Source organism: Prionailurus viverrinus, chromosome A3 (assembly GCF_022837055.1).
Source record: "Prionailurus viverrinus isolate Anna chromosome A3, UM_Priviv_1.0, whole genome shotgun sequence".
Classification (NCBI taxonomy): Eukaryota; Metazoa; Chordata; class Mammalia; order Carnivora; family Felidae; genus Prionailurus; species Prionailurus viverrinus.
The window spans coordinates 81,007,274-81,029,044 of record NC_062563.1 but is presented as its reverse complement, the minus strand read 5'-3'; the positions used below and the strand labels follow the sequence as shown (position 1 = coordinate 81,029,044).

General features: G+C 38.5%; 1 protein-coding gene across 3 annotated transcripts in view; it reads right to left on the bottom strand.

The window, feature by feature from the left end:
* Window positions 1-21,771, bottom strand: part of EHBP1 (EH domain binding protein 1) — a 372,579-nt gene that overhangs the window by 348,677 nt on the left and 2,131 nt on the right. For all 3 annotated transcript variants that reach the window (XM_047852777.1, XM_047852775.1, XM_047852780.1), the window contains one exon: window positions 18,930-19,160. Coding sequence is in view for 1 of the 3 variants with exons in the window: in XM_047852780.1 (XP_047708736.1) it covers window positions 18,930-18,931 (2 nt within the window). In the remaining 2 variants the exon portion in view is untranslated. The remainder of the gene's footprint in view (window positions 1-18,929; window positions 19,161-21,771) is intronic.

The following is a 21,771-nucleotide window of genomic DNA, read 5'->3' as shown; positions in this document are numbered from 1 at the left end:
TCATTTGCCTCATCTGTAAAATGGAAATGGGAAAATGATACTTTGCTACGTGGAGGTAAGGGCTAGAAGAGATACCCTCTTAAGACCCCTTCGACTCTGTTTCTGTGATTTTAAAAATTCCTGCCTTTAATAAATGGATACATGTGTGCAGAATCTAAAAGAGGCATTTAGAATTTCTCAACAGTTGTTTCCATTATGATAATCTAGTTTTTGCTACCTTAAAAAGGTTGTTTCTCTCCCCCTTGGGGCTACTTTTGTTTTTGTTTTCATTATGGTGTGACTTTTATTCCCGTGACTAACTCATTGCATAACTGGGAACCTGTATCTCCCACTCCCTTCCCCCATTCCCCACCTCTGGCAACCTTCAGTTTATTCTCTGTATCTATAGGTCTGATTCTGCTTTTTGTGTGTTTATCATTTGGGTTTTTTTAGATTCCACATATGAGTGAAATCATAAAGTATTTGTTTTTATCTTGGTCTGACTTATTTCACTTAGCATTATACTCTCTAGGTCCATCCATGTTGACACAAATGGCGTGATCCCATCCTTCTTTATGGCTGCATTATATATTATACTATATTTTATATATTCTTTATTTTAAAATAAAAATTATTTATTATATTTTTATATTATATATATATAATATCACATCTTCCTTATCTATTCATCTATCAGTTGACTCTTAGGTTACTTCCATATCTTGGCTATGATTAACAATGCTGCAATAAACATAGGAGTGCATATATCTTTTAAATTAGTGTTTTCATTTCCTTTGTGTAAAATACCCAGTTAGTGGAATTATTGGATCATACAGTATTTCATTTTTAATATAAAAAATTTAATGTTTATTTTTGAGAGAGAGAGAGAAAGAGAGAGACAGAGTGCGAGCAGGAGAGGAGCAGAGAGAGAAGGAGACACAGAATTCGAAGCAAGCTCTAGGCTCTGAGCTGTCAGCACAGAGCCCAACATGGGGCTCAAACCCATGAACTGTGAGATCATGACCTGAGCTAAAGTCAGACGTCTAATTGACTGCGCCACCCAGGTGCCCCTCTATTTTTAATTTTTTGAGTAATATCTATACTATTTTCCACAATTGCTGTACCAATTTAGTTGTGGCTATTTGATTGCATTTGTCTAACTTTAATTTTCTGACTGATCAAAAATTGAAAGTTTATAGTCACCATTTCCATGAGGGCATAATGGTGTCTGTCAGGAACATGGAAGATATTATTGTTAAATGTACCAATTCCTAATTCGATTGTTTATACTCAACTCTAAAGGGGACAGTAGTCAATTTTGTCCATTTTGTAAATTATCTATGATAAATTATAAACAAAAGAAGCATTGTTATACCATATTACTCTTTCTAGAGTAATGGAAATGGCAATCTAGCCCAAAGAGCTCAATCTTTTCCAGTATGAATTGCTGAGGTTGTTTGAACACTCTTTGGAGAGATACCCATGATTCACAATAATTTTGTTATTGCATTATAAAGCTTAAGAGTACAAAACACCATATACCGAAATTAACACAAAAAGGATTATCAACCTAAATGTTAACCACTAAAACTATAAAACTCTTACTAGAAACAGGAGTAAATCTTTGTGAACTTGGGCTTGGCAATGTTTTTTAGATATGATAACAAACGCATGAACAACAAAGAAAAATTGTGCCTTATCAAAATTAAAAACTTTTGTGTTTTAAAGACACCATTAAGAAAGTTAAGATAGCCAATAAATGGGAGAAAATATTTCCATATCACATATCTGATAAGGAGCTTGTCTAACTCAACAATAAATAATCCAATTTAAAAATTGGCAACAACTGTTGGTGGGAATGCAAATTGGTGCAGCCACTCTGGAAAACAGTGTGGAGGTTCCTCAAAAAATTAAAAATAGACCTACCCTATGACCCAGCAATAGCACTGCTAGGAATTTACCCAAGGGATACAGGAGTACTGATGCATAGGGGCACTTGTACCCCAATGTTTATAGCAGCACTCTCAACAGTCGCCAAATTATGGAAAGAGCCTAAATGTCCACCAACTGATGAATGGATAAAAAAAATTGTGGTTTATATACACAATGGAGTACTACGTGGCAGTGAGAAAGAATGAAATATGGCCCTTTGTAGCAACGTGGATGGAACTGGAGAGTGTTATGCTAAGTGAAATAAGCCATACAGAGAAAGACAGATATCATATGGTTTCACTCTTATGTGGATCCTGAGAAACTTAACAGAAACCCATGGGGGAGGGGAAGGAAAAAAAAAAGAGGTTAGAGTGGAAGAGAGCCAAAGCATAAGAGACTCTTACAAACTAAGAACAAACTGAGGGTTGATGGGGGGGTGGGAGGGAGGGGAGGGTGGGTGATGGGTATTGAGGAGGGCACCTTTTGGGATGAGCACTGGGTGTTGTATGGAAACCAATTTGACAATAAACTTCATATATTGAAAAAAAATTGGCAACAGATTTAAATAGTCATTTCTCCAAAGAAGATATATAAATGATCAATAAGCATATGAAAAGATGCTCAACATCATTTGCCATCAGGGAAATGGGAATGAAAACCATAATGAGATACCACTTCAGACCCAGTAGGATGGCTTAAAATCAAAGATAATAACAAGGGCTGGTCTGGGGCGCCTGGGTGGCTCAGTTGGTTAAGCGTCTGACTTCGGCTCAGGTCATGATCTCGCGGTCCGTGAGTTCGAGCCCTGCGTCAGGCTCTGTGCTGACTGCTCAGAGCCTGGAGCCTGTTTCAGATTCTGTGTCTCCCTCTCTCTCTGACCCTCCCCCGTTCATGCTCTGTCTCTCTCTGTCTCAAAAATAAATAAACGTTAAAAAAAAAAAAAAGTGCTGGTGAGGATGCAGCAAAATTAAAGCCCTCACTGGGGCACCTGGGTGGCTCAGTTGGTTAAGCGTCCAACTCCAGCTCAGGTCATGACCTCACAGTTTATGAGTTCGAGCCTGAAGACTGCTTCAGGTTCTGTGTCTCCCTCTCTCTGCCCCTCCCCAGCTCACACTCTATCTCTCTCTCTCTCTCTTTCTCTCACAAAAATAAATAAATATTTTTTAAAAATTAAAAAAAAAATGAAGCCCTTATGCATTGCTGGTCAGATCATAAAAAGGAACAGCCACTTTGGAAAAGAGTTTGGCAGTTCCTCAAAATGTTAAACATAGAGTTATCATATAAGTCAGCAATTCCACTCCGAGGTATACACACGATAGAAATGAAAACATATGGCTACACAAAAATGTGTATATGAGTGTTCATAGCAGCATTATTCATAATAGTCATAAAGTGGAAACAACCCAAATTTCATCAGGTGATGGAAGGATAAGCCAGCTATGGATATCCATATGACAGAATGTTATTCAGCCATAAAAAGGAATGAAGTACATTCCTTTAATAGATGAGACAACATAGATGAAACTTTAAAATATGCTAAATGGAAGAGGTCAGTTATAAAAGACCACATATAATTTCATTTATATGAAATGTCGATAATAGGCAAAACCATAGAGATGGAAAGTAGATTAGTGATTGCCAGGGCCTTGGGGAAGAGGGAAATGGAAAAGTGATTGCTAATGGATATAGGGTTTCTTTTGGGGGTGATGAAAATACTTGAAAATTACATAGCGGTGATGCGTGCACAACTCTGTGAACATATGAAAAAGCATTGAATTGTACACTATTGTTTTAAAGATTTAAAGTTATCTCTACACCCCATGTGAAGCTCAAACTTACAACTCTGAGACCAAGAGTCACATGTTCCACCAACTGAGCTAGCCGGGTGCCCCATGAATTGTACAATTTGAAAGTCACATAATGGGTAAAGTTTATGATGTGTCAGTTATAGCTCATGAAACATATTAAGGAAAACAAAACAACATAGAAACAGACCACTGACCAAAGGCACTTGCCAATTATATTATTCTGCAGCCACATTTAACCAAACGTCACAGGACAACTGAATGTGCTGGAGAGCTTGGCAAAATATACAGAAATTTAAAATGTAAAAGTGCCCTACACTTGGATTTAGGAGATGTGTGTTCTAGGTTTGCCTGGACCCCAACCAAAATTTATAGGCAAAGATTGTTACTTGCCTCTGAATATCCATTCTCCTTTTCTTCTCTAGCAATAAGAACCCAGATTTAACCGAGCCATTTCCAGTCAGCTGAAGACCTGCCAAGCCTCATTTGCAGTTAGATTATGGCTTGTGCCTAAATTTGGCTAAGTCTTATAATTTCTAGGAAGTTTTCTCAAAGGGAGGGAATGTACCTTTCCTGGTCCCTCCATCCTATTGTTGAGATATAGTTGGGTTGGCTAGATCTCCAACAGCTATCTTGGATCATGAGGATGAAGGACAGCAAGTGGCAAGCTGGAAGCAATCTGGGTCCCTCCCAAATTTGTAGAATAAATACCCTTAACCTTACACTGCTTACTAGCAGACTTCTTTTATATGAAACAGAAATAATCACATAAGCCACAGTTCTTTTGTGGGTTTTCTTTTCTGTCACATGTAAAGGTACATAATCCTAACCAATACACTGAATTTATGAAGGGTAAAGAGGAAAAGGACCTTTAGGTTGGTTTGGAGAAGGAGAATGTACTCTTTAAAAAAAAAGTTAAAGCCCCCTTTCTGGATGGAGCAACTTTCTAAATTAACCTAAGGACATTCAAGGGCTCTTGATTTGATCTTCCAGAAGTTTGTTGACAATGGCCAAAATATCTCAAACTGTGCAAATCCTTCATCACTACACCTGCCTCTTCTCCCTGGCATTTTCATTTCAGCTGAGGTCAGCCAGAAAATTCCAAACACTATGAGTTTCAAATCTGACTAGTTTGTAGGGAAAAGGTAGGATCTTTTCTTTGAAAAGGTTTCCAGTGGTATTCTAATTTCTTCTTTAGTCTATTCCAGTTTCCTAACCTTGATAAATATATATGGTTAGTTAAGCATTTGATTGAGGGGCATAAGAACAGCCCCTAGCGGGTAATAAAGTTTTAAAATCATGCATTCTTGGCTACCAGATCTTCCGTGGCTTTATAGCTGGTCAGGATTTGTTCACAATCTTATGCAATAATTATTTTGAATTATTCAATTAAAAAAGCCACCCATTACCACTATGTAATTTTAGAGCGTTTTCATCACCCCCAAAAGAAACCCTATATCCATTAGCAATCACTTCCCCATTTCCCTCTTCCCCACGCCCCGGGAAATCACTACTTTCCATCTCTATGGTTTTGCCTGTTATGGATATTTCATATAAATGAAATTATATGTGGTCTTTTATAACTCACCTCTTTAATTTAGCATATTTTAAGGTTTCATCCATGTTGTCTTTGTTATTATCTATGACAAAGGTGGCAAGAATATACAATGGGAAAAAGACAATCTCTTCAATAAATGGTGCTGGGAAAACTGTGAAGCTACATGTAAAAGAATAAAACTGGACCACTTTATTACACCATACACAGAATAAACTCAAAATGGATTAAAGACTTAAATCTGAGACATGAAACCATAAAACTCCTGGAAGAAAACTAAGGTGGTAATTTTTTTATATCAGCCATAGAAACATTTTTCTAGAAATGTCTCCTCAGTCAGGGGAAACAAAAGTATAACTATTGGGACCACACCAAAACAAAAGCTTTTGCACACTGAAGGAAATTACCAACAAAACAAAAAGGCAATCTACTGAATGGAAGAAGATATTTACAAGTAATATATCCTGTAAGGGGGTTAATATCCAAAATATATGAAAAACTCATATAACTCAACACCACAAAAACCCAAGATAATCCAAATAAATAATAGGCAGAGGACTTGAATAGACATTTTTTCAAAGAAGACATACAAATGGCCAACAGACACATGAAAGGATGCTCAACATCACTAATCATCAGGAAAATGCAATCAAAGCCACAATGAGATTATCACATTACCCTATGATCCAATAATTCCAGTAACTGGAAATTACCCAAGGAAAAAAAAACACTAATTCAAAAAGATATATTTATATACATAAAAGATATATGCACTCCTATGTTTATTGCAACATTATTTACAATAGCCAAAATATGGAAGCAACCTAAGAGTGTATTGATAGGTAAATGGATAAGAAGATACACACACACACACACACACACACACACACACGTATTATAAGAATGGAATCATGCCACTTGTGACAACATGGATAGACGTAGAGAGGATAATGTTAAGTGAAATAAGTCAGACTGAGAAAGATAAATACCATATGATTTCACTCATATATGGAATTTAAGAAACAAACAAATTAAGAACAGAAGAGACAAACAAGGGAATGGGCTCTTAAATACAGAGAACAAACTCATAGTTTCCAGAAGGCGGGTCGAGGGGAGAGGGGGATGAGTGAAACAGATAAAGAGGATTAAGAGTACACACTTATCTTGATGAACAATGAGTAATGTATAAAATTGTTGAATCATTATATTGTACACCTGAAACAAATATAATACTATATGTTAATTAGACATACATATATACTTCAATAAAAAGAGAAAAAAACTAAAAGTTTACAATCAAATTATATTTTCAAAGTCAAAAACCATATTTGAGGGGCACCTGGGTGGCTCAGTTGGTTAAGTGTCTAGCTTTTGATTTCAGCTCAGGTCATGATCTCACAGTTCGTGAGTTTGAGCTCTGCACTATTAGTGCAGAGCCTGCTTGGGATTCTCTCTCTCTCTCTCTCTCTCTCTCTCTCTCTCTCTCTGCCTCTCCCCTGCTTGTGGTCTCTCTCTAAGTAAATAAATAAACTTAAAAAATATTTTTAAAAAAACGTATGCACATCAACATCCCCTGTGGGGCTTTAGACAATACCAATGTGATTAAAGAGCAAACTCATCACAATTTGTTTACAGAATTTTAAAACAACATGCATGCAAATTCTGCCATATGAAGAAATACTAAATACTAGAAAATCCTGAGAAATAACTTTTTGCTTCCTAAATTTACAAAATCTATTGCTATTTTAGTAATAATTGTAATTGTGTTCAGCGTATATTTTATCATTCATGCATGAAAGACTACAACTCACTTTAAATGCAAGGACAGATAAATACGCAATAAAATTGTTTCATTGGGAAAAGTTCAGTCAGGGTTTGGTATTAATGTAATCATAATATGGTCACAAGATCTGGGCTCTTGCTCATGAAAACAAATACTTGCAATTTTTTAAAAGAAATTTTTTCTTTCTTTATAAAAAGTTTATTTATTTTGAGGAGGAGGTGCAGAGAGAGAGAGAGAAAGAGAGAGAGAATCCCAAGCAGGCTCTGCACTGTCAGCACAGAGCCTGACACAGAGCTCAAACTCACAAACCATGAGATCATGACCTGAGCTGAAATCAAGAGTCTCAAGCTTAACCGACTCAGTCACCCAGGGACCCCTACTTTTTTTTTTTAATTGGCTCTTTGCCCAATGTGGGGCTTGAACTCAGAACTCCAAGATCAAGAGTCACATGCTCTACTGACTAAGCCAGCCAGGTGCCATGACATTTGTAATTTTTAAAAATTATTTCAATATTAGTAGAAATTTTGTTTTAGGGAGACACATCAAAATAGATTCTGAACTAGCCTACTCTTGTTTTTTTTTCCTATCACTCTTGATATTTTCTGTGTTGAGGTTACACTTACAGATATTTATTATATTCACAGCTCACTGATAAGGTTTTGAGACTTATGGATGATGATGTTGATGATGATGATGATGATGATGATGTAATCTCTATGTGCCACATGGGGCTCGAACTCATGACTGCTCTACTGACTGCCAGCCAGGCACCCCAAGGCTTCTGTCTTTTAATAAGTAAGATTGACTTGAGTTTTAATGCATTTAAAGATCCTTTTCAATAAAAGTGACTATAGACCTTGAAACTTCTTTTTAAATTTTTAAATATTTGTGCTGGATTAGTAACTATAAAAAAATAATAGGCTTCAAATGATTTATACACTTAATTATGGGACTCCTGAGTATGGATGGATGAAATGGGTTACATACATCCTTACTTAGGGTTGCATGAAAATAGCCTTTTCAGTACTCATAACAGTGCCTTCCATGAATCAAAGCCAGAATAGTCATTCTGAAAATTGAATCCAGTCCTGTATCAGTCCTCTACAAAGAAAGGAGAACTAATGTAAAATTTCTAGTTGTTGAGAAGAAAGAAAATCCTATTTTGATTTTGTCTATTTCAAAAGTGGCTGCTTATACTTTATGATTAAGGCTGGGTGGAGTAAAGGCAAAGAGATGAATAAAATAAAATAATATGTCTGACATATGGAAAGTACTCAGTAAATGCTGACTTTCTTCTTTTTTGTTCCTTTTGAAGAGAGATTTTAGTAGATAACTTGTTGATTAAATTAATTAAGTGTAAGGGAGGAGATGGTATTGATCATTCATGCTATCTAAAATATCCAACTTATACATCCAATGATTTACTTTCTTTAATAATTATCTCTCAAGCTATAAATCAGAGCCTGAAAGAGCCTTCAAAAAATCTGCTTCTAGTTATATCACTTCACTGCTTTTGTGAAGGTCAAGTTCCAATGAAAAGGCAACCTAAGGAGTCTTTTCCAGAGTCTACTTTTTTAATGAAAGTTTCTCTCTTCTTCTTTCAAAAGTAGGCACATCTAATATTTTGTATACTTACACACTCCGGTGAAGAAGTCATCTATTAGTTCACTCATTTGAAAATTTTAGCAGTAACTACTTTGGGACTAGGTCACTTTTGCTATCTTTCCTTGAATCTCCTCAATCCAAGACTTTATTGAGGCCATACTTACTCTTGCCTCTTAATCTTTCCATAGCCATTCTGTGCAGTTTCTGGAGCCCTTCAGGGTATCTTTTTTTTTTTTTCTCTAAGTAATCTCTGATCTGAATGTGAGGCTTGAATTCATGACCTCAAGATCAAGAGTTATATATTCTACCAACTGAGCCAGTCAGCCACCCCTAGGAGTATCCTGACAGCAATATTTTTGTTCTTGGTATTGGTATGCTTACAGATGGTTTCATAGAACATAGCTATCCTCTTGTATTTAGCTTGGCACATCAATCCATAAAGAAAATTGGGAAAGCTTAATGAGAAATTAATATGCCATGCTTCAAATGTATTTTTATCGAATCTAGGTAGGAATACCAAGAAAATTAGGTAGATAATAAGTGGTTACTTGTATTCCTAAATAGTTCATACTTCTATACAGAAGGGAAACCCATATATCACACAACACAACCATACATTGTCTGAGACCCTCGGGACTGCGGAAGGACACTGGGATTTCTTATGCCCTCTTTGTGCTAGTAGAAGACTGCACATAGGTCAACAGGAAGATAGGCCTAAGGCAAAACAATTTCTGAACTTTATAATTTCTAATATTTGATGCAGAAAAGGTTTACCCCCCTCCCTCCATCCATAGGAAGATTATCTTAGGGTTTGAAGCAGGAGGGTAGTATTTAAATAAAAGGCTTACTCAGATTTTGCAAAGTAGAAAGGGAGTGATCACAGTGTTCAGAGCTCAGAAGGATCTTAGAGAATGTTTAATTTAATTCCCCTAAGAATAACGAGACCAAGAAAGTATTTGTGTCTGCTTCAGGTCAAAAGAGCCAGAAGGCAAGAGGTCACATGGAGTAGTGGAAAGAGCATGGACTTTATGGCTGACAGCATAGATTTGAATCCAGCTCTTCTCATAGCTATCTGAATGGTTTTCTCACATACAAATTGGGAATAGTAGGACCTGTCTGTTAAAGTTGTTGTGAAGAGTAAATGATATAACCTACATAATCTGCCCAGAACAGTTGTTAGTATTCTGCAAATGTTTAGCAAATGTTATTCGCAGTGCAGGAACCCACACCAGGGTCTTTTGACTCCAACTCTTGTACACTGCACTGCACTATCAATACAGCTGGCCAGAAGAATTCAAATATTTGCTTCAAATATAATATTCCAATGAAATAAATTGTGCACAACATCAAATAATGTTTTAAAAACATTCACTAATCAATGCAAGCAATACCCAGTCCTTTTTAGACAAAATTAAATGTCCCACTTTTCTCAGTGATTTTTGCTGTTTTCAGATACACACAGCTCAGTACAAAGAGATGACACAGGGGACTTTTTATCTGCAATGCAGAGAGCAATACAGAGATAATTTATATCCGAACTTGCCGTTAGCTCCATATGGCATGTATTCATCATTTAGTGGGTTCAGTGCCCTATCTTTAGAGCTTCAGTGATCAGGGTAGAAACTGCCTACTTATTTATGCTTGGCTGGACTGAAAATATAGAGAGAGGAAGAGGTGAAGGGAAATGCCACTCCCTGCAAGAACTGGCCCTGAAGTTAGGAGTCTAGGATTAACATTGGCTTGTCCGGGAATAGCAGACTCTGTTTTAAAGGGTAGGCAAAATGCAGATGACATGAGGTGTATTATTTATGGGTTGCAATCATGCATGTTATTCCTGTCTGCCCCACAAAGGACTGGACTGTGGTTAAATGTAGGGCTGTCTTCTTTTTGTTCAGCACAAAGCCTCACTCACACTGGGCAAGTGGGTATTTGCAGCAACATGTGATCAATTAGTTTGTATCAGAAATAGGAGAAATCGCTCTCAAAAGCCAAATTAGGAATTAACCAACCCCATTCCCATGCTCCTACTTCAGAGAGGGGGAGTAGAAAGAGAAGCACTGTATTCTCCTGTCCCTACTGAGAGTAAAGTAACAACGGGTTCTCCTCTCCCGTTGCTTGGAAAGTCAAAGACTCAGTCCCTTTATACAAAAGGAATTTTGATTTTCCTCCAATTTTTGACTCAAAAGATATATAAATCTTTCAAGCTGGAAGAATCTGTTTTTTTATCCTTCAGTCACCAGGATTATCTCAGTGATGGGAAAGAGGGAATTCTGAAGAGTACACTCCCCTCCCCAATGCCATCATAATATTAAGTATATATTTAGTGCTATAATTCAAACACTGGAGCAAAATGTGCAGCCATTTATAACCTCTGGAATATTAAGAATGATTATGGACTGTTATGGTTTGAATTGTGCACACCCTCCCCCATATGTTGAAGTCTTAACCCCCAGTACCTCAGAATGTGACCTTATTTGGAACAAATGTCATTGAAGAGGTAGTAAAGAAGAGATCATTAGGGGGCACCTGGGTGGCTCAGTCGGTTGGCCATCGGACTTTGGCTCGGGTCATGATCTCACTGCTCATGAGTTTGAGCCCCGCATCAGGCTCTGTACTAACAGCTCAGAGCTTGGAGCTTGCTTCAGATTCTGTGTCTCCCTCTCTCTCTGCCCCTCTCCTGCTCATGCTCTGTCTCTTTCTCTCCAAAATAAATAAACATTAAAAAAATTTTTAAAAAGAAGAGATTAGCAAGGGCCCTAATCCAATATGACTGGTGTCCTTATAAAAACGGGAAATTTGGACTCAGATGGCCACATAGGAAGAATACCATGTGAAGATGAAGGCACAGATTGGGGTGATGCATTTATAAGCCAAGGAATGCCAAAGATTGCCAGAAAACCACCAGAAGCTAGGGAAGAGGCATGGAGCTGATTCTTCCTCACAGTGCTCAGAAGAAACCAACACCATCTACACCACAATCTTAAAATTCTAACCTGCAGAACTATGAGATGATAAATTTCCGTTTTTTAAGCCACACAGTCTGTGGTACTTTGTTATTACAATCCTAGTGAATATATGGAATTCCCTTCCTCCTTCCTTCCTTCCCTGCTAGACTTCATGAAAAGGAGGTTGGAAGACAGGAACATGATTTTCCTTTTAAGTCATTGATGGACTTTAGGCTTTTTGTATCATTAAGAAATACAAATTCTTGTTAAAAGGCATATCCACACCTGACTGTAACTAAAAGTTTGGCAATAGTGGGCAAAAGGAGCTGCCCCCAAGGAACATATATGCCAATGTCTTCATGTGCTCAAAGTCAAATTATGGCTCCTAAAACTGAATGGCTTATTTTAAACCCTCAAGAACTAGAGCCTTTCCCTTGTTTTCTTCCAAAGTGGCTTTTCCCTACCTTGACTGAAGAACTCATTTTTCAACTTGCTGAAAAGTTTTACTTTGTCCAGACTTACCCATCCACCTCGAAAATGGAGCAGAGCAATAAGCTATTACCTTTCCTTCTTTCTCAAGGAGTGATTTCCCCTACTCCCACACAGAGGAGTCTAGCCCAGGTTTTAACTTATTGTCCCCTCCCTTTTCTATCCACTGCCACATGAAAGATGAGTTTCCAAGACCACCGTTTGGCTATTGTGCTCTTCTAAGGGCTTCTCAGTGATACAGCACCAAGACTACTGACACTTGCATCTGAACATTTATGCACATCCCCATACTGTCACAGAGTTGTTCTTTGTTTCTTAAGATGGCACTACTAGATAAGTTCCAATGTGTATGCCCGATACAGAGTAGCCTTATCTACTCTGAGAATATGGGGTCTTCTTGTGCCAAATGTGCCTGACACTGATTCTTAGACTAAAGACCTTCCAAAATCCAGAACTGGTTGTTGTGCTTAGAGCTGCTATATCCTCATCTATGATGGAACTGGAGCTTCTATTCATAAAATAGCAAAGTCTGGATCTCCAACTGCCTGGGTCTACAGTCTATAGAAATTTCCCAGACATCAGTGATGTTACCACATTGCTTGAAGCTATTCTAGCAAATAGACATCTGTGGGTTTTGCCTGCCCAGCATTTATTCCTCCTCCTTCCCTAGTTTTCCCATTTTCTGTCCTTGTGGTTTACGTGCTGACTTTATAAACCCAGCCCTAGGCCTCTACCATTAGTGAAGAAGGTGCACAGGACCAAAAACAAGCCAATGAAATCAATCAGGGCCTTGTGCGAAAACTGCTGGGAAAAAGGTACTGTCTCTATTTGACTTGGGGTTGGGAAGAATGTAAGCCTGGAGTTTTTAGGGGCCACCAGGTGAAAGGAATCTTCTGAGAATGAAGCGAAGATGAGAGATAGAGAGATCCAGGGGAGTGCGTTGTGAATGTTGTCTGGACATCATCTGCATCTTTGAGTCCAGCCAAACCTGAAATTTTCAGCTATGTAAGTCAATAAATTCCCTCTGCTTAGGCCATTTTGAGGTGGGTTTTCTGGCACTTGCAGCTGAAGGTATCCCAATATATGCATCGTTTCTTTTGGCCTTCTGTCTTCTATTTCTTGCTTAGTATACAAGTTGTTCTTGTGCATGACCTTTACATGTTTAGCTCCCTCATAACTGCTGGGATGAGCTTCACTTCAGTGTTAATAGGATGTTCGGTGAGTTTGCTCTTGTTAATCTTATTCTTCCAGTGAGAGAATTTATAGGTAGTTGATGGTGAAATTGTTCCCCCAAACCCAAACCCTAGAGGTAGGCAGGATAGCTGCCTAGAAGGTCAGGAAACATCATAACTTATTATAAGACTATGACCTAGTTAAGAGCTTGAAACGTGTTGGCACCATCTGTCTGTCAGATTTCTAAACGTTAGGATAATCTTGATTTATTTCTAGACTTTGTCAATCAGTTTACCACATGCTATCTGCAAAACAGTATCCAATGACATCCTCATTCCAGGCTGAGTATAGGATTTTCTTGGTGCATGCTTATATGTGGCTTTGGTTTTATAGCTGCTATAAAAAAAACTTCACAGATGTTTACAATGAACAACAACCAAAAAATCCCAGATAAAGTAGAAATAAGGCTATTAATTCAAATGCACTGGAAAATCTGCTTCTTAGCAATTTCCAAGCCGGGAGAACTGGAGAATGACAACAATCTCCACCTAGACAGTATCTACCCCCATGGCTAATGAAGGACACATAGACCCCTTATTTAGCACTATGACACATCACATCCTACTAAAGAATTAAAATATCTTAGAATTGGAGAGGCCATGCTGTCATAGAGCTCGATTTACTCAGAATGTAGGCATGCCCTCTACCTTTTTCTTAAATGGCAATCCAGACTTCTTCCAAATGTCAAAATATCTTCAGGATTGGGTGTCTCTGCCCATTGAAGGAAAACTCATATTTATGTGCTGTGCTGAGCCACAGCCTCTCTCCTTGTAACTTTGAAATACCAGAATTTTATTTAAGGGAACTTAGAGATCATTCAATTCAACATCTTCATTTTATTCCAATGATCTGCCTTCTGGAACAGAGTATCTAATCATCTTTTCTGTAACAGCCCTTTCAATATTTTGTGGCAGCATTTGTGTTCTTCCCATAACATTTGTTTCTCTGGAATAAATATGCCCAGGTACCTCAGCCCCTTCCTTATCCTAGTCAGAGTCCTCCGAGATACTACCCTAACTTACTGTCTTCTAACTCCCTCTTGTGACATGATACAGTCTCCCTAACATCCCATCACTATTCATTCAGAGGCTAGGTATTTCCTTCCAGGTGAAAACTAATGGGAGAACACAGTTTTCCATAATTTACGTTGTTCTAGCTATTCTATGTATTTATGTAGAACTACTATTTTATGTAGCTCTTAAGCACAGAAGGGTTGGTTATGAATGGCCTGCCAATGTTTCTGGCAAAGACAGATTTTACAAATAAATTTGTCAGACTTCAGATAAACACTGTCAATAGCGGGGTGCCTGGGTGGCTCAGTCAGTTGAGCGTCTGACTTCAGCTCAGGTCATGATCTCACAGCTAGTGAGTTTGAGCCCCATGTCGGGCTCTGTGCTGACAGCTCAGAGCCTGGAGCCTGCTTCGCTTCAGATTCTGTGTCTCCCTCTCTCCCTCTACCCCTCTCCTGCTCATGCTCTGTCTCTCTCTCTGTCAAAAATAAACATTAAAAAAAAAAGACTCTCAATAGCATAGCATTGTGCTGTGAGAAGTCACCAGAGCAGTTGTTATAGGCCACTGCCTCATTTCAGTCATGCTATCTTACATGTATTCAGGTTTTTAAATACTTTATCTTTTTTTATATATAATTTAAAAGAAAAAATTAATGTTTACTTATTCTTGAGAGAGACAGAGAGTGCACGAGCAGGGGAGACTGTTTACTGACTGTAAAAAGTCTTTACAGGAGTAGGTCTCCGGCTAGGAGCAGAACTTTTTTTTCTGACCTGATGATCTTTCGTTAACCCAATGAAACAGTTCATAAAGAAGAAGACACAAGGCTGGAAGGTGTTTTCCTTTAAGATTCTTCTTTGGTTGATAAAAAATCATAAAGAAGGACAAATCCCTCAACATTTGGGGAGAAATACTTTCTCAATTTCTTTTATTTGGAAGTTGAATGGGAACTGTGGAAGAGGGTAATTTGTGGTGGGGGATTCATACACTCAGTATGCTTTGAACAAATGCTCAAATGAACCATGCCTTGTCCTCTTGTTTCTTGTATGTGCCAAAACTAAAATATATCCCAAATCTCAGTTTAGCTGTGGTTTTAGCTCCAGACCTCTGGGCATTTGGTACAACACACTTTGCTGGTGATGGTTGAGATTTAACCTTGAAATCAAGTTGTTATATAATTTAACAACCTATCCCTGTGTATTTGGTGGTCAACACCATGTTATTTTTTATTAAAAATGTTTCTGTCAATACAACTTTTATGCTTTGTATTGAGTGTCTGTGGCAAGTCTTTAATTACTGTTGAGAAATTTGTAATATAGATACATAGATTTTTGCTTGCAACAGTGAAAAAGGCATAAGGTTTTCTAACACCTCCAGGTGCTAGCTACCTAATGGACCTTCGGACAAGAGACTGAAATATTAAGAGAGTTGATTGGGGTCAAGATGGAATGGAGGACTACATTAAACTAGATGGAAAACAAAAGTAATCCAAAGAAAAATATGAATGCTAGGGTAATTAGGCTGATTATAAAGGAATGACAGTGGCTAAAATTTATTAGGTACAGGTCCCCGTGATGTGAGATCTGCAGCAAATCAGGAGAAGCCTCCAGACTGAATTCAGGTTAATGTCACCTCAGCTTTCTGGGGGAGGTTATGGTGTTCTCAAGCTTTTCATACTTACATGGGTTGTAAAAACGGCAGAATCAGCCAAGAGGCATCTGGGTTCCTGAAGTAACAGGTATGACATTGATGTTAGAGTTAAATCAGTTTTCCATTACCTGGGGATTGATTAAACTGGTAAGAATTATTGTGGGAGGTCAAAAAAAAAAAAAAGGGATGCCATTTGGTTTTAGAGTATGCTGAAAAAATGCAAAGCATGGACTTTAGGATCAGAAGATGGGGCTTGGAGTCCAGGCTGTACCTGTCAAGCTGAGTTGTCCTGAGTGAGTCAGGTAGCCTAAGTCTCAGTGTTCTCTGCATTAAAATGAACCTAATAACATGGTTATTTTGACTCTCAGGCTAACATATATGAATGCATGTTATGAATTTACAGTGCTAGTTACTTGTTTTTATTCTTTTCTAGTGCTGACACCAGGTTATGAATCAAAAGGGAAACAAAACAACATACCCTATTCCATCTGGGGGACAAAAAAGATGGGAGTGAATATTGCTTTTACAGCATTTTCCCCTTCTTCCTTCATCTGGATCTTTAAAAACTGCATTTATTTGCTGTTATGGCTTTACCCTCCAAAGCCCCTGTATTTGATGTCTTTTGGCCCTTACACACATGTGAAGAATTAAGACACACAACGATGTTATAGGCCTGCCCACTCATAGCTTAAGGGAGCAAGTTATGGAAATTGACCATAACCCTTGGGAACCTAAATTCCACTGACTACAGGTGGGGGACCATTTTTTGGTTTTTTGTTTTGGTTTATTTTTTGGTTTTGTTTTTGTTTTCAGAATTTTTAAAAAATTTTTTAAACTTTTTAAAGCAATGTGGTTTCTGCCTGCTCTTCCAACAATACAATGGCTTGGACTTTTGTGGGTTGGGAATCCATTAGAAAACAAAAATAACGGATCTTGTACAATTCATCAAGCCCACATGGGGATTTCTCAACCACACAGTCCTGTAGGATTATGGCTAGTGTGCCAGAGACATGTGCTAACCCTCAGCTTTATTCATACCAAATAAATAGTCACTCAGTCACTAGGGTAAATGAAATAAAGGTAACCACTGACACTACTATTGCCATTTTTGAAATGTGAATTCTGAAAGGAATATGGCAATTCAGTCTCCAAAAATAGCACAATGTCAGCACATCTCCCTCAATAGTTACTAGATAAGAAATCAACATGAATAACTTTCAGGAGCCAAACTAAATATTGTTTTACATCCTTACATTTAATAATATCTTACTATTCACTAAAGTTTACTTGAAGACAAGAATCACTTTACGAAACAGAATGCATACAGTGCTTAACAGAGGTGTAAAGCTTATAACAAAGTATAGGTGAAATTGTATTCCAGGAAAGATTTAGAACTGGTTTTTGAAGAGGATAGCTCTATTTTGGCCAGCTTCATTTAATGAATTTTTAATTATTCATAATAACCAGATGATTTCCTTTTGCCTGAATCTAAACCCAAAGATGCTCAGAATAAGAACACATCTCTCTATGGGTTCTTCCTTCTAGATGGCTTTTTTTGCAGTATTTGAAAGTTTTTCTTGGTGGCATTTCAAGAAACCGAAGGAAGACCTTATTTTGTATCTAGGCTGTTTACTTCCCATGTTCTGACTTTGCCACAATATAAGCACATTACTGGACTCTTCTCTAAGTCTCAAGTCTACTTGAATGCCTGTACAATATCCTTAGGTTACTCAGCCATCTTCTCTGGTTGTGAGCAAAAGTGACCCCCTTCAGTATATCCATGAAAAAAAGAGTAGCCCAGGATTTCCTGGAGTATCTTAAGGGCCATAATTTGCACATAGGGGCACTTTTAAATAACTTACTAAAAGGCATTCTGTAGAGGCAATTTACAGAAAGGTTTCTCTCACTGGCACTAGGGTTCATGGTCAATGAACCAGTAGGCTGGATTTCAGTCCTCACCTGCCCTGGCAAGGCATTTTTGCACAGCGCCTGAAACAGACTACCCTATAGGGCCCCTTGGATATGTATTCACCTTTAACTGTTCCTCCCACATCCATTCTGAGGCCACAGACATCTGAAAAGACATGGTAGGCATAATTTTTTCAGAACCAGAAATCTCTCCAATTTCCGCCTCCTAGTCTTCCTTCAAATATTCACTCTCTTCTAGTCTCTGTATTTCTTTCTATCCCACTAAAATGAACCCAAGTTCTCCCTCTCCACCCAGTGATTCTCAAACTTTTTTGACGTGAGTCCCACCTACCTGAGGCAAAAGGCTCCAAGACTCACACACTCCTCCAGTCTTTCCTACTCTTCAAAGAATTCTCTGGTAGCAACAAACTGTTGCTGTGCAAACACATTTTGTTCAGATTATGTGAATATCTGCTTTAGCAATATTGACATAGATAGTTCTATGTGTACTGCAATCCATATTCATGCTAATGTTTTGTTACAGAGAACTTAAAGGTGATAAATTATGGTGATATCACTCTCCTACCATAGGGTAAATCAAACAGTATACCTCAAAGAAAATAGATGATGATGAAGATAGAGAAGGGTAATTTATAATTAAAAAGCAGGAATAATAACCACAGAAAAAAATAATCAACTCATCATAGCACTGATACTGGTAACAGAACAATCTTCCCCCAAATTGAGGATTCTTCAACAATCTGTCCATGCATGTTTATAGTGGGAGTTTGCAAATACTGCCGAGTGTTGCCTGGCAGCCAGGTGAATACTTAGTCAAGTCCTCAGTAAACTCTACTTATGTGCTAAATTCTTATTTATGAATACGAAATACTACCAACTCCTAACAATTTTGCAGACATTAGTAAGTAGCCTTTAGAGAAAGACACACACACACACACACACACACACACACACACACACTGAAAATCTAGGACATCAAGGGCCATTTGCTAGTAAGATCCAAAGACAAGACTTACATTTGGGATCAGTTTGCGGAACATCAGGAAGATGCTTGTGGCCTCCCAGTTGGCTAGAGTGCATACCTTAAAAATCACTGCTTAGGTAGTTGGCTTGGCTTTTTGACTCAGCTGCTCAAGATGCTGGATCACTTTTTTCGTAGTCTATGGCTACTAAGGCACCATGACCTTGTGCCTTAACCAGCTCCCTGAACCCCCAACACTCCCAGTCTCTCTCACTGGAGTCCGTCTCTGGGAAGGAGAATCAGATGTTACCCACTGACTGGGCAGACTCCCAGTTACCACCTTGTAGTATCTGTGATGGCATAATGGGAGGCCTTGAGTGCAACTTGGTAGAGGGAAGTCAGGAGACTTGGTCATAGGCCACCTCTGCCTTCGCAGCTGTTTGACAGCAGGCAGGTTACCTCACTTCTCAGTTTAGATAGCTCCTCTATGAAATGGAAGGAATAATACCAACCTCACAGATTTCTTATGAAGATCAAACGAGATAATGTAAGTGATAAAACATGGTATAATATGTATTTTATTTATAAAAGTAATGTGTGTTATTGCAGAGAGGTAATGTTCATGCAAACATTTGGACTGTTCTAATTTCAAAGTTTAACTAATATTAGGATGCTATGATGTATAAGAATGACAAAAAATATAGACTGTCAGCCATGAAGACCAAATGCAAGGACCTCACAGGCCCTAGAGATTATTGAGAAAGAGTACAAGTTCCTGAATAAGCCATGTTATAAGGAAAAGTACATGTCTCAGTGCTCCTGAATCATCCTCCAGCCCTTTGCAGAAAGGTGATATTAGAAACTATTCTTGAAGAATCAGGAGTTATCCAGGCAAAGAAGAAGATGAAGGCTGTATAAAGATGTTTTGGATAAATGGAATGGCATAAGTGAAGGCAAAGAAACATGGCTTATTCTGGAAATTACAAACACTTAAGTGTTGCTGGTTGTAAAATGTAGGGAGAAGAGACATGGGAGAGGAGGCTGGCTAGGAAGAATACCTGTCATGTCACCAGCCTATTCATCATGTCAGTGATGGGGAGCCAATGAAACAGTGTAGCCCAAATACATGGCTGGATTTGAGTTACACAAAAACCACTCTGATGTCGGTTTGGAGGATGAGTCTGAGGGATGACAACCTGGAGACAAGACATTTTTAAAGCTTTTCCAAGAGTTCTAGTAGGAGATATTGAGGTCCTGAGCTAGAGCAGTGAAGGGACTGGAGGGGCATATGAAGTGGTGAATCAGCAGGCCTCACTCATTGTATTAGTCAGGATATGATAGATTATATTATGGTAACAAATGATCCCCACATCTCAGTGGTTTATCACAAAAGCTTATTTCTCAGTCATGCAGTTAGCCAGGCTTCTTTGACTTGGTGACACTACCATCTCAACATAAAACCTCTGCATTCAACACAACAGGAGAAGAGGGGTGTTTCAGGTAAAGAGGACTGAGAAAGTTTCTTTTACTACCTTAGCCCAGAAATAAGATGCAAAGTTTTATTCATGTTTCATTGGTCCATACTAGTGATATGGCTGCACTTAACTGAAAATGAGGTGGGAAGTATGTCTCTTCTACGCCCAGAAAGAAAAGAATTGGATATTGGTAAATACTGGTCATATTTACCACATGGTGGAATAGAGATGGGATAGTCACTGTAGTGAAATATGCACATGGTAGATGGAGAGGTGAAGGAAGTTTATGATAAATTTCAGATTTTTAGCTTGGAAAAATAGAGGTTGATGGTGCCGGTCAGTGAGACAGGAAAGGCTGAAGAGCACCATACTAGGTAAAATAGGGCATTTTATCATAGGGTGTAATATTTTATCATAGGGTAAAATACTGGTTTTTGGATACATGAAACATCCCTAGGATAAGCATTGTATCCAGAGATAAAAAGCAAAAGGTAGAGTCAGGTCAAAGGTAGTATTGGGCAAGGCTGAAGGCAGTTACAGTGTTTAAATAGTTTAGAAGAAGCAGTAACTGAGTCATGGTCATGAGTGGAAGGCAAAGCAGACAAATCACCAGGAGAAGGTGTTTGGAGAAAAAATATAGGCTGGTGCTCAGGCCACTTTCAGCATCAAGCACACACTTGCCTGAGGCTATGAAATATGTTAAAGGTGTCATCGAATGCCTGACTGTGCTCTGAACTTTAGCTAGTGACTGAGGTTCTGGTTTTCCACCTCTTTGCAGCCATCCAACCTCCCTGGGCCTGGATCCTGCTCCCATAAATGAGCCTTCTGCAGCCTGGCCACATGTAGCCAACCCTCCTTTACCCTTGTCTACTCAGACCTTGGAATATCTCTTACCTGGCACCAACTGATGCCATAACCATAACCGAGGTTGCTATCATTTAGACTCTGCTTTAGACACTTACCCCAGGTTTAAACTCTCATATAGGACAGTTCCTTTAAACCCCATCCTGAGTCCCTCACATAAGCCATTGTCTCTTGCTCACTAGCCTTTCTGCCAACTCAGAAAACTGTAGTCTCATTTTGCCTCAGGCCATACGCTTAGGAATTTAAGAAGCTCAATAAAAGCAATGGTCTTGGCATGTATTTTCCAGAAAATATTTACTGTCAGTAGAGGATGAAGTTTCTCTGAGATTCTAGAGTGAGAGGTGGGTGGCATTATATAGGAACCAGCCCAGAAGCAATAAGGCAATCAGTGGAGAGGTAAGCTTGCTCCCAGCTGGACGTAGGATTCCATGTCCAGAGTCCATGGCTGATTATTACAGGGGACCAAGACTAGGGAAGAGAAAATTGTCAGGAAGTTCACAGAGACTTCAGGAAATAGGTCAACTGCCATCCTTATCTCTCCTTTACCAGGAGGAGACT